Genomic DNA, 20,737 nt, shown 5'->3' with positions numbered 1-20,737 from the left:
TGTGTTGCTTGTTTACTCTGACTGTAATTGTGTTACATGTTTCAGAAGGGTTCAAGTGTGTTGCCTGTTTACTCTGAAAGTAATTGTGTTACATGTTTCAGAAGGGTTCAAGTGTGTTGCCTGTTTACTCTGAGGGTAATTGTGTTACATGTTTCAGAAGGGTTCAAGTGTGTTGCCTGTTTACTCTGACTGTAATTGTGTTACATGTTTCAGAAGGGTTCAAGTGTGTTGCCTGTTTACTCTGACAGTAATTGTGTTACATGTTTCAGAAGGGTTTAAGTGTGTTGCCTGTTTACTCTGACAGTAATTGTGTTACATGTTTCAGAAGGGTTCAGGTGTGTTGCCTGTTTACTCTGACTGTAATTGTGTTACATGCTTCAGAAGGGTTCAAGTGTGTTGCCTGTTTACTCTGACAGTAATTGTGTTACATGTTTCAGAAGGTTTCAAGTGTGTTGCCTGTTTACTCTGACAGTAATTGTGTTACATGTTTCAGAAGGGTTCAAGTGTGTTGCCTGTTTACTCTGACTGTAATTGTGTTACATGTTTCAGAAGGGTTCAAGTGTGTTGCCTGTTTACTCTGACTGATATTGTGTTACATGTTTCAGAAGGGTTGCCATGTATTACCTGTTTACTCTGACAGTAGTTGTGTTACATGTTTCAGAAGGGATCCAGTGTGTTGCCTGTTTACTCTGACAGTAATTGTGTTACATGTTTCAGAATGGTTGCAGTGTATTGCCATTTTACTCTGACAGTAATTGTGTTACATGTTTCAGAAGGGTTGCAGTGTATTGCCACTTTACTCTGACAGTAATTGTGTTACATGTTTCAGAAGGGTTGCCATGAATTACCTGTTTACTCTGACAGTAATTGTGTTACATGTTTCAGAATGGTTGCAGTGTATTGCCACTTTACTCTGACAGTAAATGTGTTACATGTTTCAGAAGGGTTGCAGTGTATTGCCTGTTTACTCTGACAGTTTTTGTTTGTTACATGTTTCAGAAGGGTTGCAGTGTATTGCCTGTTTACTGGCATTTGAGACAGAACTCTTTAAGAAGATTGCTTGAAGTAAGTCTGCATTATGTGATGTTTTCACTGCTAGAAGTTATCTCAAACCTTCTTACAATATCCTAACATGTATTCTAGATATTAGCTGGAGCTGAAGCCTTTCACAGACATAGATGATTTTGTTATATCCTGCTATAAGACATACGAAAGCAAAAACTTATTTCTGGGAAAAAAGAATCATTTAAGTATACTACTAATTGCTGTATTCTGCTTTCACAGAAGCAATATTTCTTCATTTTTAGCTCACCAGAGCACAAAGTGCTCAAGGTGAGCTATTGTGACCGGTCATTGTCCGGCATGCGTCGTCCGTCAACATTTGCCTTGTGAACACTCTAGAGGCCACAATTATGTCATTTGTGACCCAATCTTTTGAATCTTGGTCAGAATGTTAGTCTTGATGATCTCTAGGTCAAGTTCGAAATGGGTCATGTGGGAACACTCTAAAGGCAGCAGTTGTGACCCAATCTTTATGAAACTTGGTCAGAATGTTTGTCTTGATGATCTCTAGTTCAAATTCAAAACTGGGTCTTGCTGGGTCAAAAACTAGGTCAGTAGGCCAGATCAACTCTGGTGAGCGATATAGGGCCATCATGGCCCTCTTGTTCATTTATGCTTTCCTTAGATTTATAGGTTGAGAAATTGTAAAGCTTTCATATGAATTGTGTTGCAGAAAACCCTTAGATAACAATGTAAACACTTACTTACCAAAGTTCCATACATTAGAAATTTTGTTGAATAGATCAAATAACTAATTGTTCATACCTACTAAATGTGTTATTTTTATCTCACATTCAAGAACAATATAGATCCATCTGAGAAGCTTTTCCTCAGCAGAAGTTCTGTATGAGAACACAGCCTTTGCCTTTCTCCCTACTCATATATCTAACTGTTGTACAATAATATGATCCCACCCCAAGTCCTCACTTACCTACTTACTGCAGAGTAGTAGTTGATTCACATGTTTTTATCACTCAAAGCTTTCTATTGGTAACATAAGAAAAAAATTATGCTTTAGTAATTCTCATTTGGGAATGGACATGTTAAAGTGTGTGTAGACCAAAGGCCTCCACCTTTTCTTTAATCTCATCCATGTTTTTCATTCCAAAATAGAAATTACTAAATTGCTATTTATTTCTTATATTAACAGTTGTGTTTTCTATTCCTTTTACTGTTTTAATTGATCAGATATCTAATGTTGAAGATCTCTACAATGAAATCCGCCACAAACAGCAGCCACTACTTTAAGATTGGGTCACAAGGCAAACTTTCTATGCATAATGTCATGTATAATGCATGTATAATATATGACAATGTGAAGGTCATAGATAATCAAGCTTTATGACCTCTGGAATGTTTCGTCTTTATGTGACATCTTAGTCATGTGAGTTCATTAAAATATTGTAAGCACACAAGTCGTATAGGTTTATCATTTTGAATGCCAAAACAATGTAATTATAACATCACAAAGATTTTCAAACCTGGCTCATCTTGTTGACAGGTTAAGAGAAAACTGATCACCATTCAACATACTCTGTACCATGTTAACATGGAAAGTTCACAATTTTAATCTCTGAAGTTCCAACATTGCAAAACTCTGCAGTTGGTAATCCAGTAACTCATATTTCTATGAAATGATGTTAATTTTGTAAATAAGATGAAGTTTGTACATCTGTATTTGAAGGTAATTATTTCTCAGTCTGTAACTTGCTTAGCTATGTGCTTGAATGATGCTTCAATGTATATGAAGACCTATCTAACACAGTGTTATATTGCAAATAAAGAGTGCACTCAGTTAGCAATATTGCAGTAAGATTTTATTGAGAATTATGGAAACATAAATAAAGAAGCGCAGGTAGGGGCATTGATCAGAAATCCGGAAGGATAATATTTGCAGAAGTATGAGATTTAAATGTAAATTTTCCGTATTATAAATATATTGCTGACAAGGTTATATAATAGTCCTATAGCCTGTCTGAGATCGTTTAGTTGTTAGGGTACACTTGAGACAAGTAAAATTAATCAGGGCAGGCTGTATGCAGGCAGGCTGTATGCCGTTGTATATCCTCTCAACATAGGGAATAACTTAGAGTATATGATTTAAGCCTTTAACACCAAACTCTTTCTCTTTCTTAACAGTTCATATGTGTTTGATAGCTAGAATATTTCAGTGTAGACAGTTTTTATATAAATTATCTTAAATCACATGTATTAAAGGACAAATGATTGAATTGAAACAAATTCGTAATGCTGTAATACAGTTTGTTTATAAGGGATATTTTAAATTCTTTTCATTTCATGGGAATGCAATTTTATGGTTACTTTTTGTGAGGACATGAATTCATTGATACCAAATTTAATAGATAAAAAAGAGAGTATTATTCTTTGTCAGGAAATGAAATTTAGTCTTCCACTTAAAAAGAAAGATTTCACAGTATAGTGAGGTAATCACTGACTTGATGTTTTACAGAACTGGAAAATGTTGATGTTTTCAGGTGTTGTTCCGTTTGAACCTGTTAGTTGTAACATTGTGCTTTGTAATGAATCGTCCATACCAATTCTACTATTTTGTACCATTGGTGTCATTCTGGTTTATGGTTATATACATCACCATGGCGGTATGGCCCCGAGTGTCGGAGAAACATGCAGAAGGTTTGTGATTATCTCTTGTCATAAATCCGCTTAAAATTTTGCTCATTTTTCTTCAAGTAGAGCAGACGTAAAAATCCACATATTTCTATAAACAGACAACTTTTTAAACAGAAGTGTTGGCCTTTTGGTCTCAGTGATATATTATGACATGTACTGTTATGTGATCAGTGCTTGACAAATGAAGAATTTCAAGTAGTAAAGAATCAGTGTTATAGGATTTATATATATAGTCAAACTTTGTTTGCTTGAACTCGGACAATTTGGACACCACCCTTCTCTTGAACTCATCATAATGTCACAGCAAAATCTCTGTATAATATTTATTTATCGATGACTTGAATTGCCGATAAGTGTTGACGGTCTTGTCGAGTTTGAGCGAATGAAGTTTGACTGTATTATTGCAGTTGTTTTTTTTTTCAGAGAAAACAAGAGCATATTTCTTCATGGTGATAAAGTTTGTCCTTCTAGTCACAGTTATTAGCCTGTTCTACATGTCTGAGGTAAGTTTTATAAACATCATGTCCCGTGTCAGAGATGAGATTTTGTATACTTTGTGTCAATAAAGGTCTACCTTGTTAACTAAGAAGGTAGAGTTAAAGATCCATGATAATTTATTAAGTCATTTAGCATCCATCGTATGGTTTCAGGTATTTTATGTTGTCTATTATTTATGGAGAACAAGTCAGTACAGGTATAGAATCCAGGATTGCTGGTTATGTCAACTTAAAGCTAATATGTAAGTGAAATACTGGCACTACTGTCCACCTCTGTATGACTTAAAAAAAAGAAAACTTTCGCATATGATGCTCCACTAGATCATGGTAAATACATTGTATTCAAAAAGGGCAAAGATTGTCTGGTTAGCTTATTAGATAGAGCAATGCCTGGTTAGCTCAGTATAGCATAGTGCCTCGGTAGCTTATGAGATAGAGCACTATGCCTGGTTAGCTCTTGATAAAGCCCAATACCTGGTTAGCTCTGTAAATGGAGCACAATGTCTGGTTAGCTCAATATATGGAGCTCAGTGCCTGGTTTGCTCTGAAGATGAAGCCTAATACCTGGTTAGCTCTGTAGATGGGAGAACAATACCAGGTTATCTCAATAGATGGAGCACAATTGCTTTGTAGATGGAGCAAAATACCTGGTTTGCTCAATAGATGGAGTGTAGTGGCTTTGTAGACAGAGCATAATGCCTGGTTAGCTCTGTAGATGGAGCACAATGCCAGATTAGGTCAATAGATTAGAGCACAAATGCCTGGTTAGCTCTGTAGATGAGAACAATAACAGATTAGCTCAATAGATGGAGTGTAGTGGCTTTTTAGACAGAGCATAATGCCTGGTTAGCTCTGTAGATGGAGCACAATGCCAGATTAGGTCAATAGATTAGAGCACAAATGCCTGGTTAGCTCTGTAGATGAGAACAATAACAGATTAGCTCAATAGAAGGAGCGCAGTGGCTTTGTAGATGGAGCATAATGCCTGGTTAGTTCTGTAGATGGAGCACAATTCCTGGTTAGCTCAATAGATTGGGCGTAAGGCTTGATTAGGTTAATTGATAGAGCACAATGCCTGGTTTGCTCTGTAGATGGAACATAATGCCTGGTTTGCTCTGTAGACAGAACATAATGCCTGGTTAGTTCTGTAGATGAAGCACAATTCCTGGTTAGCTCAATAGATTGGGCGTAAGGCTTGATTAGGTTAATTGATAGAGCACAATGCCTGGTTTGCTCTGTAGATGGAACATAATGCCTGGTTAGCTCTGTAGATCGGTGAACAATACAAGGTAGCCCAACAGATGGAATGCAGTGGCTTTGTAGATGGAGCATAATGCCTGGTTAGTTCTGTAGATGGAGCACAATACCTGGTTAGCTCAATAGATGGAGCATAACGCTTGATTTGTTCAATAGATAGAGCACAATGCCTGGTTTGCTCTGTAGATGAGAACAATAACAGGTTAGCTCAATAGATGGAGCGCAGTGGCTTTGTAGACAGAGCATAAGGCCTTGTTAGCTCTGTAGATGGAGCACAATATCTGGTTAGCTTTTTAGATGGAAAAACAACACCAGGTTAGCTCAGTAGATGGAGTGCACTGGCTCTGTAGATGGAGCACAATACCTGGTTAGCTCTGTAGGTGGAGCTTTATGTTTGGTTAGCACATTAGGTAGAGCACAGTGCCTGGTTAGCTCAGTAGATTGAGCACAGTGGCTGTTTAGCTCTGTACAATGTCTGGTCTTGTAAGCTCAATAGAGCTCAATGCCTGGTTAGCTCTTTAGATGGAGCACAGGACCTGGTTAGCTCTGTAGGTAGAGCATGTTAACTCATTAGATAGATAAAGGGGGTCTCTTTGGCCGAGTGGTTAAGGTTGCTGACTTCAAATCATTTGCCCCTCATCGATGTGGGTTCGAGCCTCACTCGGGGCGTTGAATTCTTCATGTGAGGAAGCCATCCAGCTGGCTTACGGAAGGCCGGTGGTTCTACCCAGGTGCCCGCTCATGATGAAATAATGCACGGAGGGGCAACTGGGGTCTTCCTCCACCATTAAAGCTGGAAAGTCGCCATATGACCTCTCATGTGTCGGTGCGACGTTAAATCCAACAAAATAAATAAAAATCATTAGATACAGCACAATGGCTGCTTAGGTCAGTAGGGCATAATGCCTAGTTAGCAGTGTAGATGAAGCACAATGCCTGCTTAAGTGTTAACCCCAATGGGGGAAGAATGATGTTAAAAAATTGTAAGTGTAACAGTTAGTTAACCAGTTCCACATCTCAGGTCCAAGTGAACTGTAAGATATTCCATGTTTCCTGATGAGACTGTTAAAACCACTGTTTGTGACATCAGATTATTTTTAATTGCAGGTGTTCTTTGAAAAGATATTCCTGATGAGACCATTAAAACCACTGTTTGTTACATCAGATGATTCTATACATGAATGGAGGTTTAGATGGCAGTTAGATCGTTATGTAAGTCAACTTTATTATTTTTGTTAAAAAAGAATACAGTCTAACTTCTGCTAATGACCATCTGTGAACAAAGATAAGTCAGTTCAAGGTTACATACACCTAAATAGTATTCCATATTTATTTTATATAAAACTGACAATTTTTAAAGAGCTGCCAAACATAGCTAGACCCATTTCAGAGAACAAAATTTTAATCTCATAGTGAAGAATGATGATAAAACTGACATAAAATGAAGAGAAAAGTAGGGGTCATATGTATATACAGTCAAAACTCGGTATCTCGAATTTCAAGGGACCGTGCTTTTTATTTCGAGATAACCGAAATTCGAGTTATGTTGAGGGACGTATATTGACGAAATGATGAAAAATGTTGGTTCCAACCTTTTTAATCTCCAGCTATTGGGAACACTATAAATATAGTATACCTTGCAATAAATCTTTTAAGACGCAACAAAAATAGTTATAAATTTTAGTACACTTTGCATTTTATTTCCATGTTAACATAATCAGAGCTCCCGGAGAATTGATAGCATCTCGACCTGGCATTTTGAACGAATGATGCTTTCTCCAAAGAAGCTATTTTTTTATACAGTCTCATTGCGATTACCTCTAATTAATCTTTATGAAAGATCCCAACTGTTCAAATTAATTAATTCTTTAGTTTAAATTTAAAGCAATTTTCATGACGTCACAAAAACAAATGACCGCTGATTAAAAGAAGTCTAATGTTTACATCAAACAATTATCATTATGGCACGTGCAAACAAGTATGACATCATCTCACTTTGATATTCGCCGCACCTTTGATATGTCAGCATCACGGCTTTCTGGCAAGGCAATAAACATGGACAAGTGTTAAAAACCAACCACATTCACAATGACATGTGTTAAATTTTATCACATATTTTTCTCACTTTGACTTACCGAGTTTACAATGCACTTGAATTTTATTGACGGGACTGAAAAACCCTTTCGACACATCCGAAATCTCGGTAAGTCAAATTTTGACGTAACCGGAGTTGAATTACATATATAAAGAAGGAAATTTGACGGGACTTGAAAATTTCTTCGACTTAAGCGGAAGTTCAAGGTAAGCGAGTTTGAGATACCGAGATTCGACTGTATATCCTTTAAGAGATTTCACTTATCACATTTGTTTTCTAAAAAACCACATCAAAATCACACTGCTGTGACCTGGTAGTACTGCTAATACTAAAATCACTTCACCATAGGCAACCTTCTCTCCTATTTTTGTACCAAAATGTCAAAAATACATCCGCAATGAAGTTCACACATGTTCAGTTTAGACCTCTGTGGACATGCCAAGTGAAAGATTAAAAAACCTGTCCGCCATTACTCAACTATACCTGACTAGTTCTGCTCTGAGCCCTCGAAATGTTCCCCATAATAAGACAATGTGTAATGCGCATTGAAAACCCAGACCCCCTAGCTCAGACATCAAGGTCACAGAAGTAAAAGATTTTAGGTCAGTTCCAGTCTGTAACTTTTTTATACATACATGAATACTTAAATAACTTGGCATAAACGTTCAACATAACTAAGGTGATATGCCATATTGACCCTATTAGAAATTTGATGTCTGTTTATTTTCTTAAGAATTACTTCCCTTTGATATGAGAAATTATTTCATTACATTTTTTCTCTATTTACTCACCAGTTTATAAATGAAATGGTAAATCCAAACATTTGTATGATAACATATTGTATGCAGCATACTATGATGTATTCATCAATGACAGGTATCAGACTTTTAGAGAAGATGCACTGGTCCAGTGATAACACTGACTACAGAACAAAGGGTTGTGGCTTTGACCCCCCCCCCCCCCACCACTCCTGCATTTAAAATGACTGACATTGGGATAAGAGTCCTGTGTATTGATGATTAACTCCTGGCATGCTTAAGAACCAGGGAACTTCTGGCATTCAAGCATCTTCTATATCCAGCACTTTAACTATAGTACTGAAAGTCTTACAGGGAAGTTGTCTATATGGGTTTCTGGTGGTGGCTATAAATAAGCTTACAAACAAACAAACAGACCATAAGGGCATGCTTTAGTTCTGTAAGTCCACTTCCTGACCTTATAATGCAGTACTTCCTTCCCTGGTTACATTGTGTCTCTTACAGATGAATGCTCTACCAAGCAAGATATTGAATGTTCTTCATCACAAAGACCCAGAAATTTTCATTTGATTTTATGTTAGCTTTACATTAGACTTTAAAGCAAAATCGATCTGACTGAATAATGAAATAAGTCATCATTTTCTTAATTTATTTATTGTTAAAATGTTAAGGTTAAAAACTCTGAAAAATTTAATGTTCCTTTTAGATTTTATTTCTCATTCTCACAGTTTATGAAGTACATAAGAAATCAAGGTTGCTAATGGTTTTGTCATAGAACCTTCATATAGAAAGAAATCTTCTGAGTGAAAAGCCAAGAGAAACATATTATACTTCTCAATTGATATAACTAATACGATGTTTTCTCAACAGAGTGTTGTGTATGGAATGTTGTTTGCATTTGGCTACCTCATACTGAAACGTTATAAAGTTATCCAGGATATTGACAACAGAAATCTGTTCTCGACGGGAATATCTTGGACATTTACATGTCTGGGTCTTATAGGATTAGGGGTGAGTTAAAATTGGATTTTTACTTGAATGTATATGTATGTAATGGTATGGTTTTAGGACAATGTACCTAAGAAAAGAGTTAGACTTGTAGTATTACAGTTTGAGGACAGTGTGCCTAGGGAGGGATTTGGACTTGTAGTGTTACAGTTTGAGGACAGTGTGCCTAGGGAGAGATTTGGACTTGTAGTGTTACAGTTTGAGGACAGTGTGCCTAGGGAGAGATTTGGACTTGTAGGGTTACAGTTTGAGGACAGTGTGCCTAGGGTGGGACTTGGACTTGTAGTGTTACAGTTTGAGGACAGTGTGCCTAGGGAGGGATTTGGACTTTAGTGTTACAGTTTGAGGACAGTGTGCCTAGGGAGAAATTTGGACTTGTAGTGTTACAGTTTGAGGACAATGTGCCTAGGGAGAGGTTTGGACTTAAAGTGTTACAGTTTGAGGGCAGTGTGCCTAGAGAGAGATTTGGACTTGTAGTGTTACAGCTTGAGGACAGTGTGCCTAGGGAGGGATTTGGACTTGTAGTGTTGCAGTTTGAGGACAGTGTGCCTAGGGAGAAATTTGGACTTGTAGTGCTATGGTTTGAGGACAGTGTGCCTAGGGAGAGATTTGGATTTGCAGTCCAACAATGTAGTTCCAGTTTCAGTTAGGCAAATTTTCATACAGACTGGAAAAGGAGACTTCATTCAAGTTAAACTTAACTTGACCTCTGTAAGATTTGAGCAAGATGTCAGTTCCTTGCGAAGATCAATTTAATGCAGATATGAAAATTAGGAAAAAGCATACTGGATTCTCTGCCATGCATATTTGTTATTTCAATATTCTGATCAAGGTGTACCCACTTTCCCACTCCTAACATATTTATGAAACTGATGAAATGATCTTTTCCTTTTCAGAGTTATGCTGCTTTCTCATGCTTGTGTAGAAATAAACAAGAATGTAACGATGTGCATTCTTACATCATGTTCATTCCTGTAAGTCATATTTTCCTCATGTTGCATATAACACATTGATTTTTCAGAGAGGCCGTTGTGGCCCTCGTGGCTGTCGTGGCCCAATGATTAAGATCACTTGCCCTCGCTGCTGTGGGTTCACATGGGGTGTAAAATTCTTTGTGAGGTGCTGGCTTACAGAAGGATGGTGTTTCTACCCAAATGCCTGCACATGCCTGAACAAAAATGACTAGAGGGGCTTCTAGGGTCTTTTTCTATCATCAGACTCTTCTAAAGTTCTAAACTTAACAAAATATGCAAACTTGACTTTTAAACTAGTATAGCTCTAGGGTCTTCTTCTATCATCAGACGCTTCTAAAGTTTTAAACTTAACAAAATTAGCAAACATGACTTTTTGATATATCAATGAATTTTCGATTATCAGGAAAGCTTATTTTCAAAGATATTAACTGCGCAATAATTGACAATAAACTTTGTTGTTTCGACTAAAACGGCTGTATTATTTGGACATAAATTTGTTGATTTTAGATAATTATTATTGATAAAATATATGTGAATTTTATTTATTTGTTAAGATTTAATTTTGTTGATTGTGCAACCATTAATTAGTCTTCCACAAATAATTCTGAATTTACAGTTACTTGTAATACAGCTTTGTTATGTTTATGGTTTACAATGGCCAGAAAGGGGAAGGTTTGTGGTTTACACTGGCCAGAAAGATAAGGTATATGGTTCACACTGCCTAAAAAGAAAGGCTTATAGTTAACACTGGTCAAAAAGGGAAGATGTATAGATGACAATGGCCAGAAAGGGAAGGTTTGTGGTTTACACTGGCCAGAAAAATAAGGTATATGGTTCACACTGCCTAAAAAGAAAGGTTTATAGTTAACACTGGTCAAAAAGGGAAGATTTATAGATGATAATGGCCAGAAAGGGAAGGTTTGTGGTTTACACTGGCCAGAAAGATAAGGTAACTGTATGGTTCACACTGCCTAAAAAGAAAGGCTTATAGTTAACACTGGTCAAAAGGGAAGATTTATAGATGACAATGGCCAGAAAGGGAAGGTTTGTGGTTTGAACTGGCCAGAAAGATAAGGTATATGGTTCACACTGCCTAAAAAGAAAGGCTTATAGTTAACACTGGTCAAAAAGGGAAGATTTATAGATGACAATGGCCAGAAAGGGAAGGTTTGTGGTTTGAACTGGCCAAAAAGATAAGGTATATGGTTCACACTGCCTAAAAAGAAAGGCTTATAGTTGACACTGGTCCAAAAGGGAAGGTTGATAGTTGACACTGGCCAGAAAGGGAAGGTTTGTGGTTTACCCTGGTCAGGAAAGAAATGCTTATAGTTTACACTGGCCAGAAAGGGAAGGTTAATGGGTTTGTAGCTTACAATGGCCAAAAAGGGAAGATTTATAGCTTGCACTGCCCTGAAAGGGAAGGTTCATAATTTGCAGTGGCCAGAAAGGGATGATTTATCAGAGAGGGAAGAGTTTATAGTTTCACAGCCAGTGGCTAGAAAGGAAATTAAAAGTTTTGTTGTAAAGAATACCCCTGCATTTCATTTCATGCCTATCTTCACTGTTCTGTACCTTATTAACACAATCTCTGTATTATAGATTTGCAAGCTTTTGATGAACTTGAAATAAAAACAATAAATACATGTTTGAAAACTTGGTTTATATTTCAGATTGTCTCATTTATACTTGTAAGAAATATTCCTGGAGGTATTAGAACACGGTATAGCTCATTCTTTGCTTGGTTTGGTAGAATATCATTAGAGGTAAGCTGTTGTTTTCATGATTCTTTGTGGCAAATAAATAGTAGATGTTAAAAGTACTTTCAGAATAGAAAGAAATAAATTAGATTTTTCAAGAAGTCTTGTCATTTTGATGTTAAATGCAAAAAAAAAATGGTCACTTTAATGTCAATGAATTGAATTGCATATTTTTAGTTCACCTGAGCACAGATTGCTCAGGGTGACATGTTGTGACCACTTACTTTCTGTCTACACTTTCTTCAAACGATATACCCACTGAAACCATCTAATATGACTTTGCTGTAATATACCTCTTTTGAAGACAATGTGCAGAACTCAAAATTCACCCATGCCAGCTCAAGGTCAAGGTCACAACTCGTATGTTTGAGCCTTCAGTTTCCTGCCCCCTCGTTTTCTGCTAAACCACTTGAAGGATGGATTTTCTTGAAACGTTGGTCAAGCACTCACCTTATTGAGATGGCTTGCAAAACCCACGAGTCAGCCAAGCAGGCTCAAGGTCAAGGTCACTATAAAATATACTTAACAGTGTCACTGCTTCATCCTAATACCATCAAACCTTTCACTTTCAGACGGCCTTGTCAGTATAAATGTGTGAATTTCATCACAGCTTATGTGATATCATTTAAATATGTTATTGGATTTAGTTCTTAAAAATGATATGTTATAACAATAATTATTAGTTTTGCATTAAATAATATGTACTTGTTTTCTTGAGCAACAGGGATTGAGCTTAAGTAATATAGAGTTTTAAAAGTCATGCAACTTGTGCATCAGTTTCAGTGCACATGTAATGACCTATTGTGAAGTCATTAATATTGGTGGGGGACTAATTTTCGTGGTTAAGTCAATCCATGAAATTTAATCCCAAGGAACAAGTAAAATTCCCATTAATTTAATGTTCAAAATTTGAAATCTACTAATTCATATCCCCACGAAATTGCCGTTTTGACCAAAACCACAAAATTTCATGCCCACGAAATTAAATGATTTTACAGTATATTATGGAAACTGAAAAATGAAGTTTGTGGATGGTTATCTGATATTTATATATGATTGTATATTTCAGTTGTTTATATCCCAGTACCATATCTGGTTGGCAGCAGATACCCACGGTGTTCTAGTGATGATACCCAGCTACCCTGTCTTAAATGTGATACTCACAAGCTTTATCTTTATCTGTATAAGTCACGAAATTGCTAACATTACGTCTGTATTGACCAAATATGCGGTACCACACGAGTGGAAAGCTTTACTTAGAAATATAATCATTATGGCACTTGTTATAGTTCCTCTATGTATTTCAAGAGGTGTCATCTGAAAGGTTGAAATACGTCAGTGTAATGGTAGTTAGTGGAATTCAAAGAAATATTTGTGATATCTTTATTCCTATTTTTTGAAAGTGATCAATATGGTGTGAACATTTGGGTTTTTGCCGACGGGGTGATGAAAACTGATAATGATGGCAAAATAAAAGATTTTGTCTACAGATGTTGTGAGATTAAAGTCTCAACATCCATGTGATGACAGATTGATTCAGTTCAAAGGAGCTAGATCTGGTAAATGTTTCCACATGATGGTATAGATTTAACGAAGCAGACCAAGTTAATTCCCCAGGAAGGGAGTGCTTGAACATGGGAACTTCTTGGCCAAGCTGCAGGGATAATGTCAACTATTATTGAAGAAAATGCCTGCTTGAATAGAATGGAGGCAGGTTTACATCTAAGACACAGTGAGACTGTCAGCAAATGGGAAATAAGTCATTATCCTCCCTCCACCATTTATGGCCATTATTGTCATCCTCCATCTCCCATTCAAGGCCATTATTGTCATCCTTCACCATTTCTGGCCATTACTGTCTTCATTCATTGTTCATGCTCTACCATTCCTGGCCATTATTTTCATCCTCCATCACCTTTTCCTTCCTCTATCTGCCATTATTGGCCATTATTGTCATCCTCCATTTCCCATTCAGGGCCATAATTGTCATCCTCTGTATCTCCCATTCATGACCATTTGTTGCCATTCTCCATCTGCCATTCCTTTCATTGCCATTATTACAATCTCATTTATTCATGGCCATTATTGCCATCCTCCATCTTCCATTTATGACCATTATTGTCATCCTCCATCTTCCATTTATGGCAATTATTGTCATCCTTCATCCAATATTCATTACTGTCATCCTCTACAATTACTGCATCCTCCATATACATGTACCATTTATTGACAAAACTGTAATCCTCCTCCCATTCATGACCATTATTGTCATCCTCAATCGTTATTCTGGTCTTACATCTACCATTCCTTGCCATTCGTATTCATTCCTTGTTTTCACTATATAATTATGTGGGCCACATTGCCCGTTGACAGTAACTGGACTTCAGAATGTTATAAAAAAAGTTTCCAAATGCTGTAATACAGTAAACTTGTTCCCTGTTTCCTGTAAGTTACTACTGCAGTATATTAGCTATTGTTTGAAAGCTCTCCAGCCATGAAAACAAAACATAAAATAAATACAGCCTTATACTGCAAATACTGTTGTTTTGTGCCTCCCAAAACTTAAGAGTTGCCCTTGTCTGTCCATTTGACCGAATTTGTGTTGTGCATATCTCAAAGTATTTGACCCAGAGTCATCAAACCTCACAGAATGGTTATTCAGCATGAGAAGTTGTGCACGTGCTGTTTTGATTTGGATTTCACACAACCAGACCAGAGTTAGGGCCCTTATTTGACCTAGTTTCAAGAAACATCATAGGAATATTATTCAGCATGTGAAGTTGTGTACCTTGGATTCTGTTCAGGATTTCTGTAAATCAGACCAGAATTATCGTCCTTTTTGTCAAAAATTTGCACTACGCGCATACAAGTTTGTGTTCCACTTCGCAAGACCAGAATTTTGGCCGTGGAATTGGTCAAATAATAAAAGTTTGTGTTACATTTATTTCAAAGTGTACTTGACCTAGTCATGAAACATTAAAGGATTGTTATATAACTTGTGAAGTTGTGCACCTTGTGTTCTGTTGTGTGATTTCACTCAACCAACCAGAGTTATGGTCCTTGACTTAGTGAAAAATACACTTGAAGTGATTAAAAATTGTGTTCCGTATGTCTTGAAAGATATTTCACTTAGAGTCATGGAACTATGTAGGTATATTATCCAGCATGCGAATTTATGCACCTGATTTGTTTTATTTTACTTTGCTAGGCCAGAGTTATGGCCCTTGACTTAGTCAAAAAATAAAAGTTTGTGTCCCATGTATCTCAAAATGTACTTGACCTAGAGTCATAAAATATTAGGGGATTGTTATATAGCATGTGAAGTTGAGCACCAGGTGTTCTCTTTGGGATTTCACCCAGCTAGGCCAGATTTAGGTCCTTCACTTAGTGAAAAATACACATGAAGTGCTTAAAAGTTGTGTTGCAAACATCTTCAAAAATATTTCACCTAGTCATGAAACCATGTACAGTGACAGGAGTGAGTGTGTGGGGTGGGAGCATCTGTGTCCTATGGATACACATCTGGTTATCTTTGTTAATTTCTGGAATGGGGGGATTGTAATATTGATGCCACAGTATTTTGTTTTCAGATCTTCTGTATTTTTGATCAAATTGTGTTGTGTATTTTATTTATTATGTGAAAGATAGACATTGTTAAAATGCATTTTTTTTTTAATTTATTTTTGTTATTTATTTGACTTGAAATGTGATTGTCTCATTGACATTTTTATATGTAACTATTAATTTTTCAGTGTGTTCACAGCGTGCTTTGTTGGCAGATGTACTGCATAAGAACACTCCACCCACAATAATATACCTTGAAATCCTTAACAGTTTCTGCTTCTCCCCAGTCACTCAGCCTCTTTTTTACACCAACCCAGATTTTGACTTATCACAGCAGAAGGACGTTTTTAGCTCACCTGAGCCAAAGGCTCATGGTGAGCTTTTGTGACCGCTTGATGTCCGTCGTGTGTCCGTCAACAATTTCTAAAAATATCTTCTTCTCTAAAACTGCAGATTTACACCAAACTTCACATGAATGATCCTTGGGTGGCCCCCATTCAAAATTTTTCAAAGAATTTAACTCCACAAAGAACTCTGGTTGCCATTGCAACCGAAAGGAAAAACTTTAAAAATCTTCTTCTCAAAAACCAGAAGCCCTACAGCTTAGATATTTGGTATGAAGCATTGCCTAGTGGACCTCTACCAAGTTTGTTCAAATCATGACCCCGGGGTCAAAATTGACCCCACCCGAGAGGTCATATGATTTTACATAGGAAAATCTTAAAAAATCTTCTTCTCAGAACCCAGAAGCCTTAGAGCTTAGATATTTGACATGTAGCATTACCTAGTGGACCTCTACTAAATTTGTTCAAATCATGACCCCGGGGTCACTTGATTTTAAATAGACTTCTATAGGAAAATCTTCAAAATTTTTTTTAAAAATAAACCAGAAGGCCTAGAGCTTAGTTATTTCACATCTAGCATTGCCTAGTGGACCTCTACAAAATTTGTTCAAATCATGACCCCCGGGGTCAAAATTGACTCTGCCCCAGGGATCATTTGATATTACATAGGAAAATCTTCAAAAATTTTCTAAAAATAAACCAGAAGGCCTAGAGCTTAGATATTTAACATGTAGCATTGCCTAGTGGACCTCTACAAAATTTGTTCAAATCATGACCCCCCGGGTTTAAAATTGACCCCGCCCTAGGGGTCACTTGATTTTACATAGGAAAATCTTCAAATTTTCCATAAATAAACCAGAAGGCCTAGAGCTTAGATATTTGACATGTAGCATTGCCTAGTGGACCTCTACAAAATTTGTTCAAATCTTGACCCCCAGGGTCAAATTGACCCCACCCTAGGGGTTACTTGATTGTACATAGGGAAATCTTCATAAATTTGCTAAAAATAGGCCAGAAGGCCTAGGTCTTAGATATTTGAAATGTAACATTGCCTAGTTGAGATGTTGCATTGCCTAGAGGACCTCCACAAAATTTGTTCAAATCATGACCCCCGGCTTCAAATTGGCCCCGCCCAAGGGGTTACTTGATTGTACATAGGAAAGTCTTCCAAAAAATGTCTAGAAATAAACTAGAAGGCCTAGAGCTTAGATATTTGGTGTGTAGCATTGCCTAGTGGATCTCTGCCAAGTTTGTTCAAATCATGACCCCAGGTCAAGCTTAAATGCAAATCTTCATAGCAACCATTTAACCAGGTGAGCGATATAGGGCCATCATGGCCCTCTTGTTTTTTCATTGTTTGCGAGAAATGATTGTTTTCTAGTGTTGAGTGTAACGGTAAAAGATTTGTAGAAATGTATTAAATATTTTGAAGTAAGCTTTCAGTGATGTTTGTTTATGTTGGGGGGCATATAGCATTGCAGCTGTCTGTACATTGGTCCTTGCATCCCAAATCTTGCATGTCCAAATAGTCCCACACTATTAGCCTGATTTGCTTCAAACTTTCACAGATGAACAAGCTTGATGTGCAAATGACCATGAAGGAAGGAATCTTTTCTATGACTATCTTTACAGCAGTTACGACCCTTTGATAGTTTTTAGCTCATCTGATTTTTTGAAAAAAAATGACGAGTTATTGTCATCACTTGAGCGGTTGTCGGCGTTGCCTGGTTAACTTTTATGTTTAGGTCAGCTTTTCTCCTAAACTATCAAAGCTATTGCTTTGAAACTTGGAATACTTGTTCACCATCATAAGCTGACCCTGTATAGCAAGAAACATAACTCCATCTTGCTTTTTGCAAGATTTATGGCCCCTTTTGTACTTAGAAAATATCAGATTTCTTGGTTAAGTTTTATGTTTAGGTCAACTTTTCTCCTAAACTATCAAAGCTTTTGCTTTGAAACTTGGAATACTTGTTCACCATCATAAGCTGACCCTGTATATCAAGAAACATAACTCCATCTTGCTTTTTGCAAGAATTTTTGGCCCCTTTTGTACTTAGAAAATCAGTTTCTTGGTTAAGTTTTATGTTTAGGTCACTTTTTCCTAAACTATCAAAGCTTTGCTTTAAACTTGGCAATACTTGTTCACCATCATAAGCAGACCCTGTACACAAAAACATAACTCCATCTTGCTTTTTGCAAGATTTATGGCCCCTTTTGGACTTAGAAAATATCAGATTTTTTGGTTAAGTTTTATGTTTAGGTCAACTTTTTCTCTTAAACTATCAAAGCTATTGCTTTAAAACTTGCAACACTTGTTCACCATCATAAGCTGACCCTGTACAGCAAGAAACATAACTCCATCCTGCTTTTTGCAAGATTTATGGCCCCTTTTGGACTTAGAAAATATCAGATTTTTTGGTTAAGTTTTATGTTTAGGTCAACTTTTTCTCTTAAACTATCAAAGCTATTGCTTTAAAACTTGCAACTCTTGTTCACCATCATAAGCTGACCCTGTACAGCAAGCAACATAACTCCATCCTGCTTTTTGCAATAATTATTGCCCCTTTTGGACTTAGAAAAATCGTTTTCTTGGTTGAATATTATGTTTAAGTCAACTTTTCTCATAAACTATCAAAGCTATTGCTTTAAAACTTGCAACAGTTTTTCACCATCATAAGTGGACACTGTACATCAAGAAACATAACTCTATCCTGCTTTTTGCAAGAGTGATGGCCCTTTTTAGACTTAGAAAATCATGGGTAGGACAATATTTCTATTATACAAAAAAAATCAGATGAGCGTCAGCACCCGCAAAGCGGTGCTCTTGTTGCTATATAGAGGATGGCACAGTATGTGGGGGCATCTGTGTCCTATGGACACAATTTCTAGTTTCATACAGAAACACTGTAGATATACAAGAAATTTATTAATTGTACGTGCCAGGAATTGATTAATATACCTAGTATACAAGTTATTCCTTATTGTTGACAAAGTGTATCTAAAACATTCATTTCCCTGCCTTTCTTGCAGATGTCTGTACATTTTATACAAGAAGTGTTCAAAGTGTGTGCTTTCATTGATTTACTTTTTGGATAGAAATTGACTTTCATAATGGGAGTCTGTAGAAAATCACAATTTTTTGCCATTTTGGCAAATAGAATTTTTTCTGCAGTGTAGATTTTTAGAAAAAACTTCTGAATATATGTATATATGAATATATAACATATGGTCTGTAATATGGTGGCTTGAAGTGTGTAGGTCAGTTTGCTTATTTTTAAGATATTTCACCATGATTAAAGAGATTTGCACATTTCAAGCATATTTTGAGACATTATTTGGAATTATTTAACGTGTCCATCTTTTTTACATCATGTTTTGTCTCTAGAAAGATATTATTATTTTATACCAGATTTATATAGGGCCTTACATCATGATAAATGCGTTCAAAGGCACTTTACATAGTGCAAAGGCAGCCAAATTCATCATCAACTAATACAGACATAGGGTGATCTGTCCTGTTTGGGCCATATAACCTACACTGTGTTGGTGCGCCCTAAAACCCAAATAAATAAATAAACTGACCACAGAGATAATGCGAAAGCCTCCAGAACAGAGAGAGAAATCCTTCAGATACAAGCCTGTGCCTAACTCTTTGTGAATAAACTGTCTGGTTCTTTCAAGTGCCTGGTGTATAGCACAGATACATATGAGGCCGTCTTTCCTTGGAAGAACTTGGACTGGCCTCTTAGCTAGGTGGGATATTGAGCATCTGATAAATTTCCAGTGCCTGGACCAGGATCTGAACCCCGGACCTCTGGATCGACAATCAAGCATGTTGCCACCGGACCACCTATTAATGTTGCCGTTTTAGTAATTTTACTCATAGATTGCCATTTATTCAGAAAATGATTTTCCTTTCCATAGCTTTATTCTACTTTACCTGGATAAAGATGTATGTTTTTACTTCCAGTTTATCAAACATGCAGAACTACTTTAATGCAAAAAGAAATACAAATTTGAGATCGGTACGCCTCTGCACTGAAGCTTTTAAAGTTATTTGTAAAATTTGTTGTCAGTTCAGTATCTGCCTTGATACTAACAATCTTGTAGTGAATTTCAAAAGTCAGAAAAGTAAGAAACACATCTCTATAACTGGCAATATTATCCTTTCTAAAGGCTGTTAATCAGGAATTATGTTAAGCCTGAAGTTTACAGTAAATTTCTCTGAAGAAAACTTTGAAAAATGTTTTACAAATAAATCTTACTGTATTATCGCATATTATCTATTATTTTGAAAACCACATTTTTCCATGCATGATCATAACAGATTTCCAACTTAACAGTTGTTAAGATTTGATTACTTAAGTTAATCATTGACGTCAGTAGACTGTCAACTAAAATACATTGTACAGTAAATCTACCCGTGTTTAGCTGTATAAAGCAGGCACTTTGATGTTTTGTTCAGATTTCAAGCAGACTGAAGCAGCTACTAGTACATGCTTTTAGCAACCTTATTGTGTAGCTCCCTTGATAGGCTGCTTGTGGGTTTTACTGTATATAGATAGGGACATAGAGCATCTTGCTTAATATATGATATTTATAAGAGATTGCAGCAGTGTTTACAATAATATGATAAATGCATAATTGTTTTAACTTTAATTTGGCACATAACTGTCTAGTGGCTATTTTTCTGACATGGGCGGTATTATTTATACTTAAACAATGCTAGTTCCATTAACAGGTATGGCTTCGGCAGTTTACAGTCCTTC

The 20,737-nt window shown here is 36.5% G+C and overlaps 1 protein-coding gene across 2 annotated transcripts in view; it reads left to right on the top strand.

Annotated features, from left to right (window-relative positions):
* Positions 1-17,407, top strand: part of LOC123538121 (N-acetylneuraminate 9-O-acetyltransferase-like) — a 62,060-nt gene extending 44,653 nt beyond the window's left edge. Inside the window, exons 15-22 of one of the 2 annotated variants that reach the window (XM_053529573.1) lie at positions 1,000-1,065; positions 3,558-3,714; positions 4,135-4,214; positions 6,573-6,677; positions 9,189-9,329; positions 10,223-10,300; positions 11,971-12,063; positions 13,127-17,407. In XM_053529573.1, coding sequence (XP_053385548.1) covers positions 1,000-1,065; positions 3,558-3,714; positions 4,135-4,214; positions 6,573-6,677; positions 9,189-9,329; positions 10,223-10,300; positions 11,971-12,063; positions 13,127-13,378 — 972 coding nt within the window. In that variant the 3' untranslated portion in view covers positions 13,379-17,407. The remainder of the gene's footprint in view (positions 1-999; positions 1,066-3,557; positions 3,715-4,134; positions 4,215-6,572; positions 6,678-9,188; positions 9,330-10,222; positions 10,301-11,970; positions 12,064-13,126) is intronic. The other variant, XM_053529574.1, reaches the window with a different exon arrangement.
* The last annotated feature ends 3,330 nt before the right edge of the window (positions 17,408-20,737 follow it).

This window comes from Mercenaria mercenaria, chromosome 18, assembly GCF_021730395.1.
Source record: "Mercenaria mercenaria strain notata chromosome 18, MADL_Memer_1, whole genome shotgun sequence".
NCBI classification, from domain to species: domain Eukaryota; kingdom Metazoa; phylum Mollusca; class Bivalvia; order Venerida; family Veneridae; genus Mercenaria; species Mercenaria mercenaria.
This window is presented reverse-complemented; position numbering and strand designations above follow the sequence as displayed.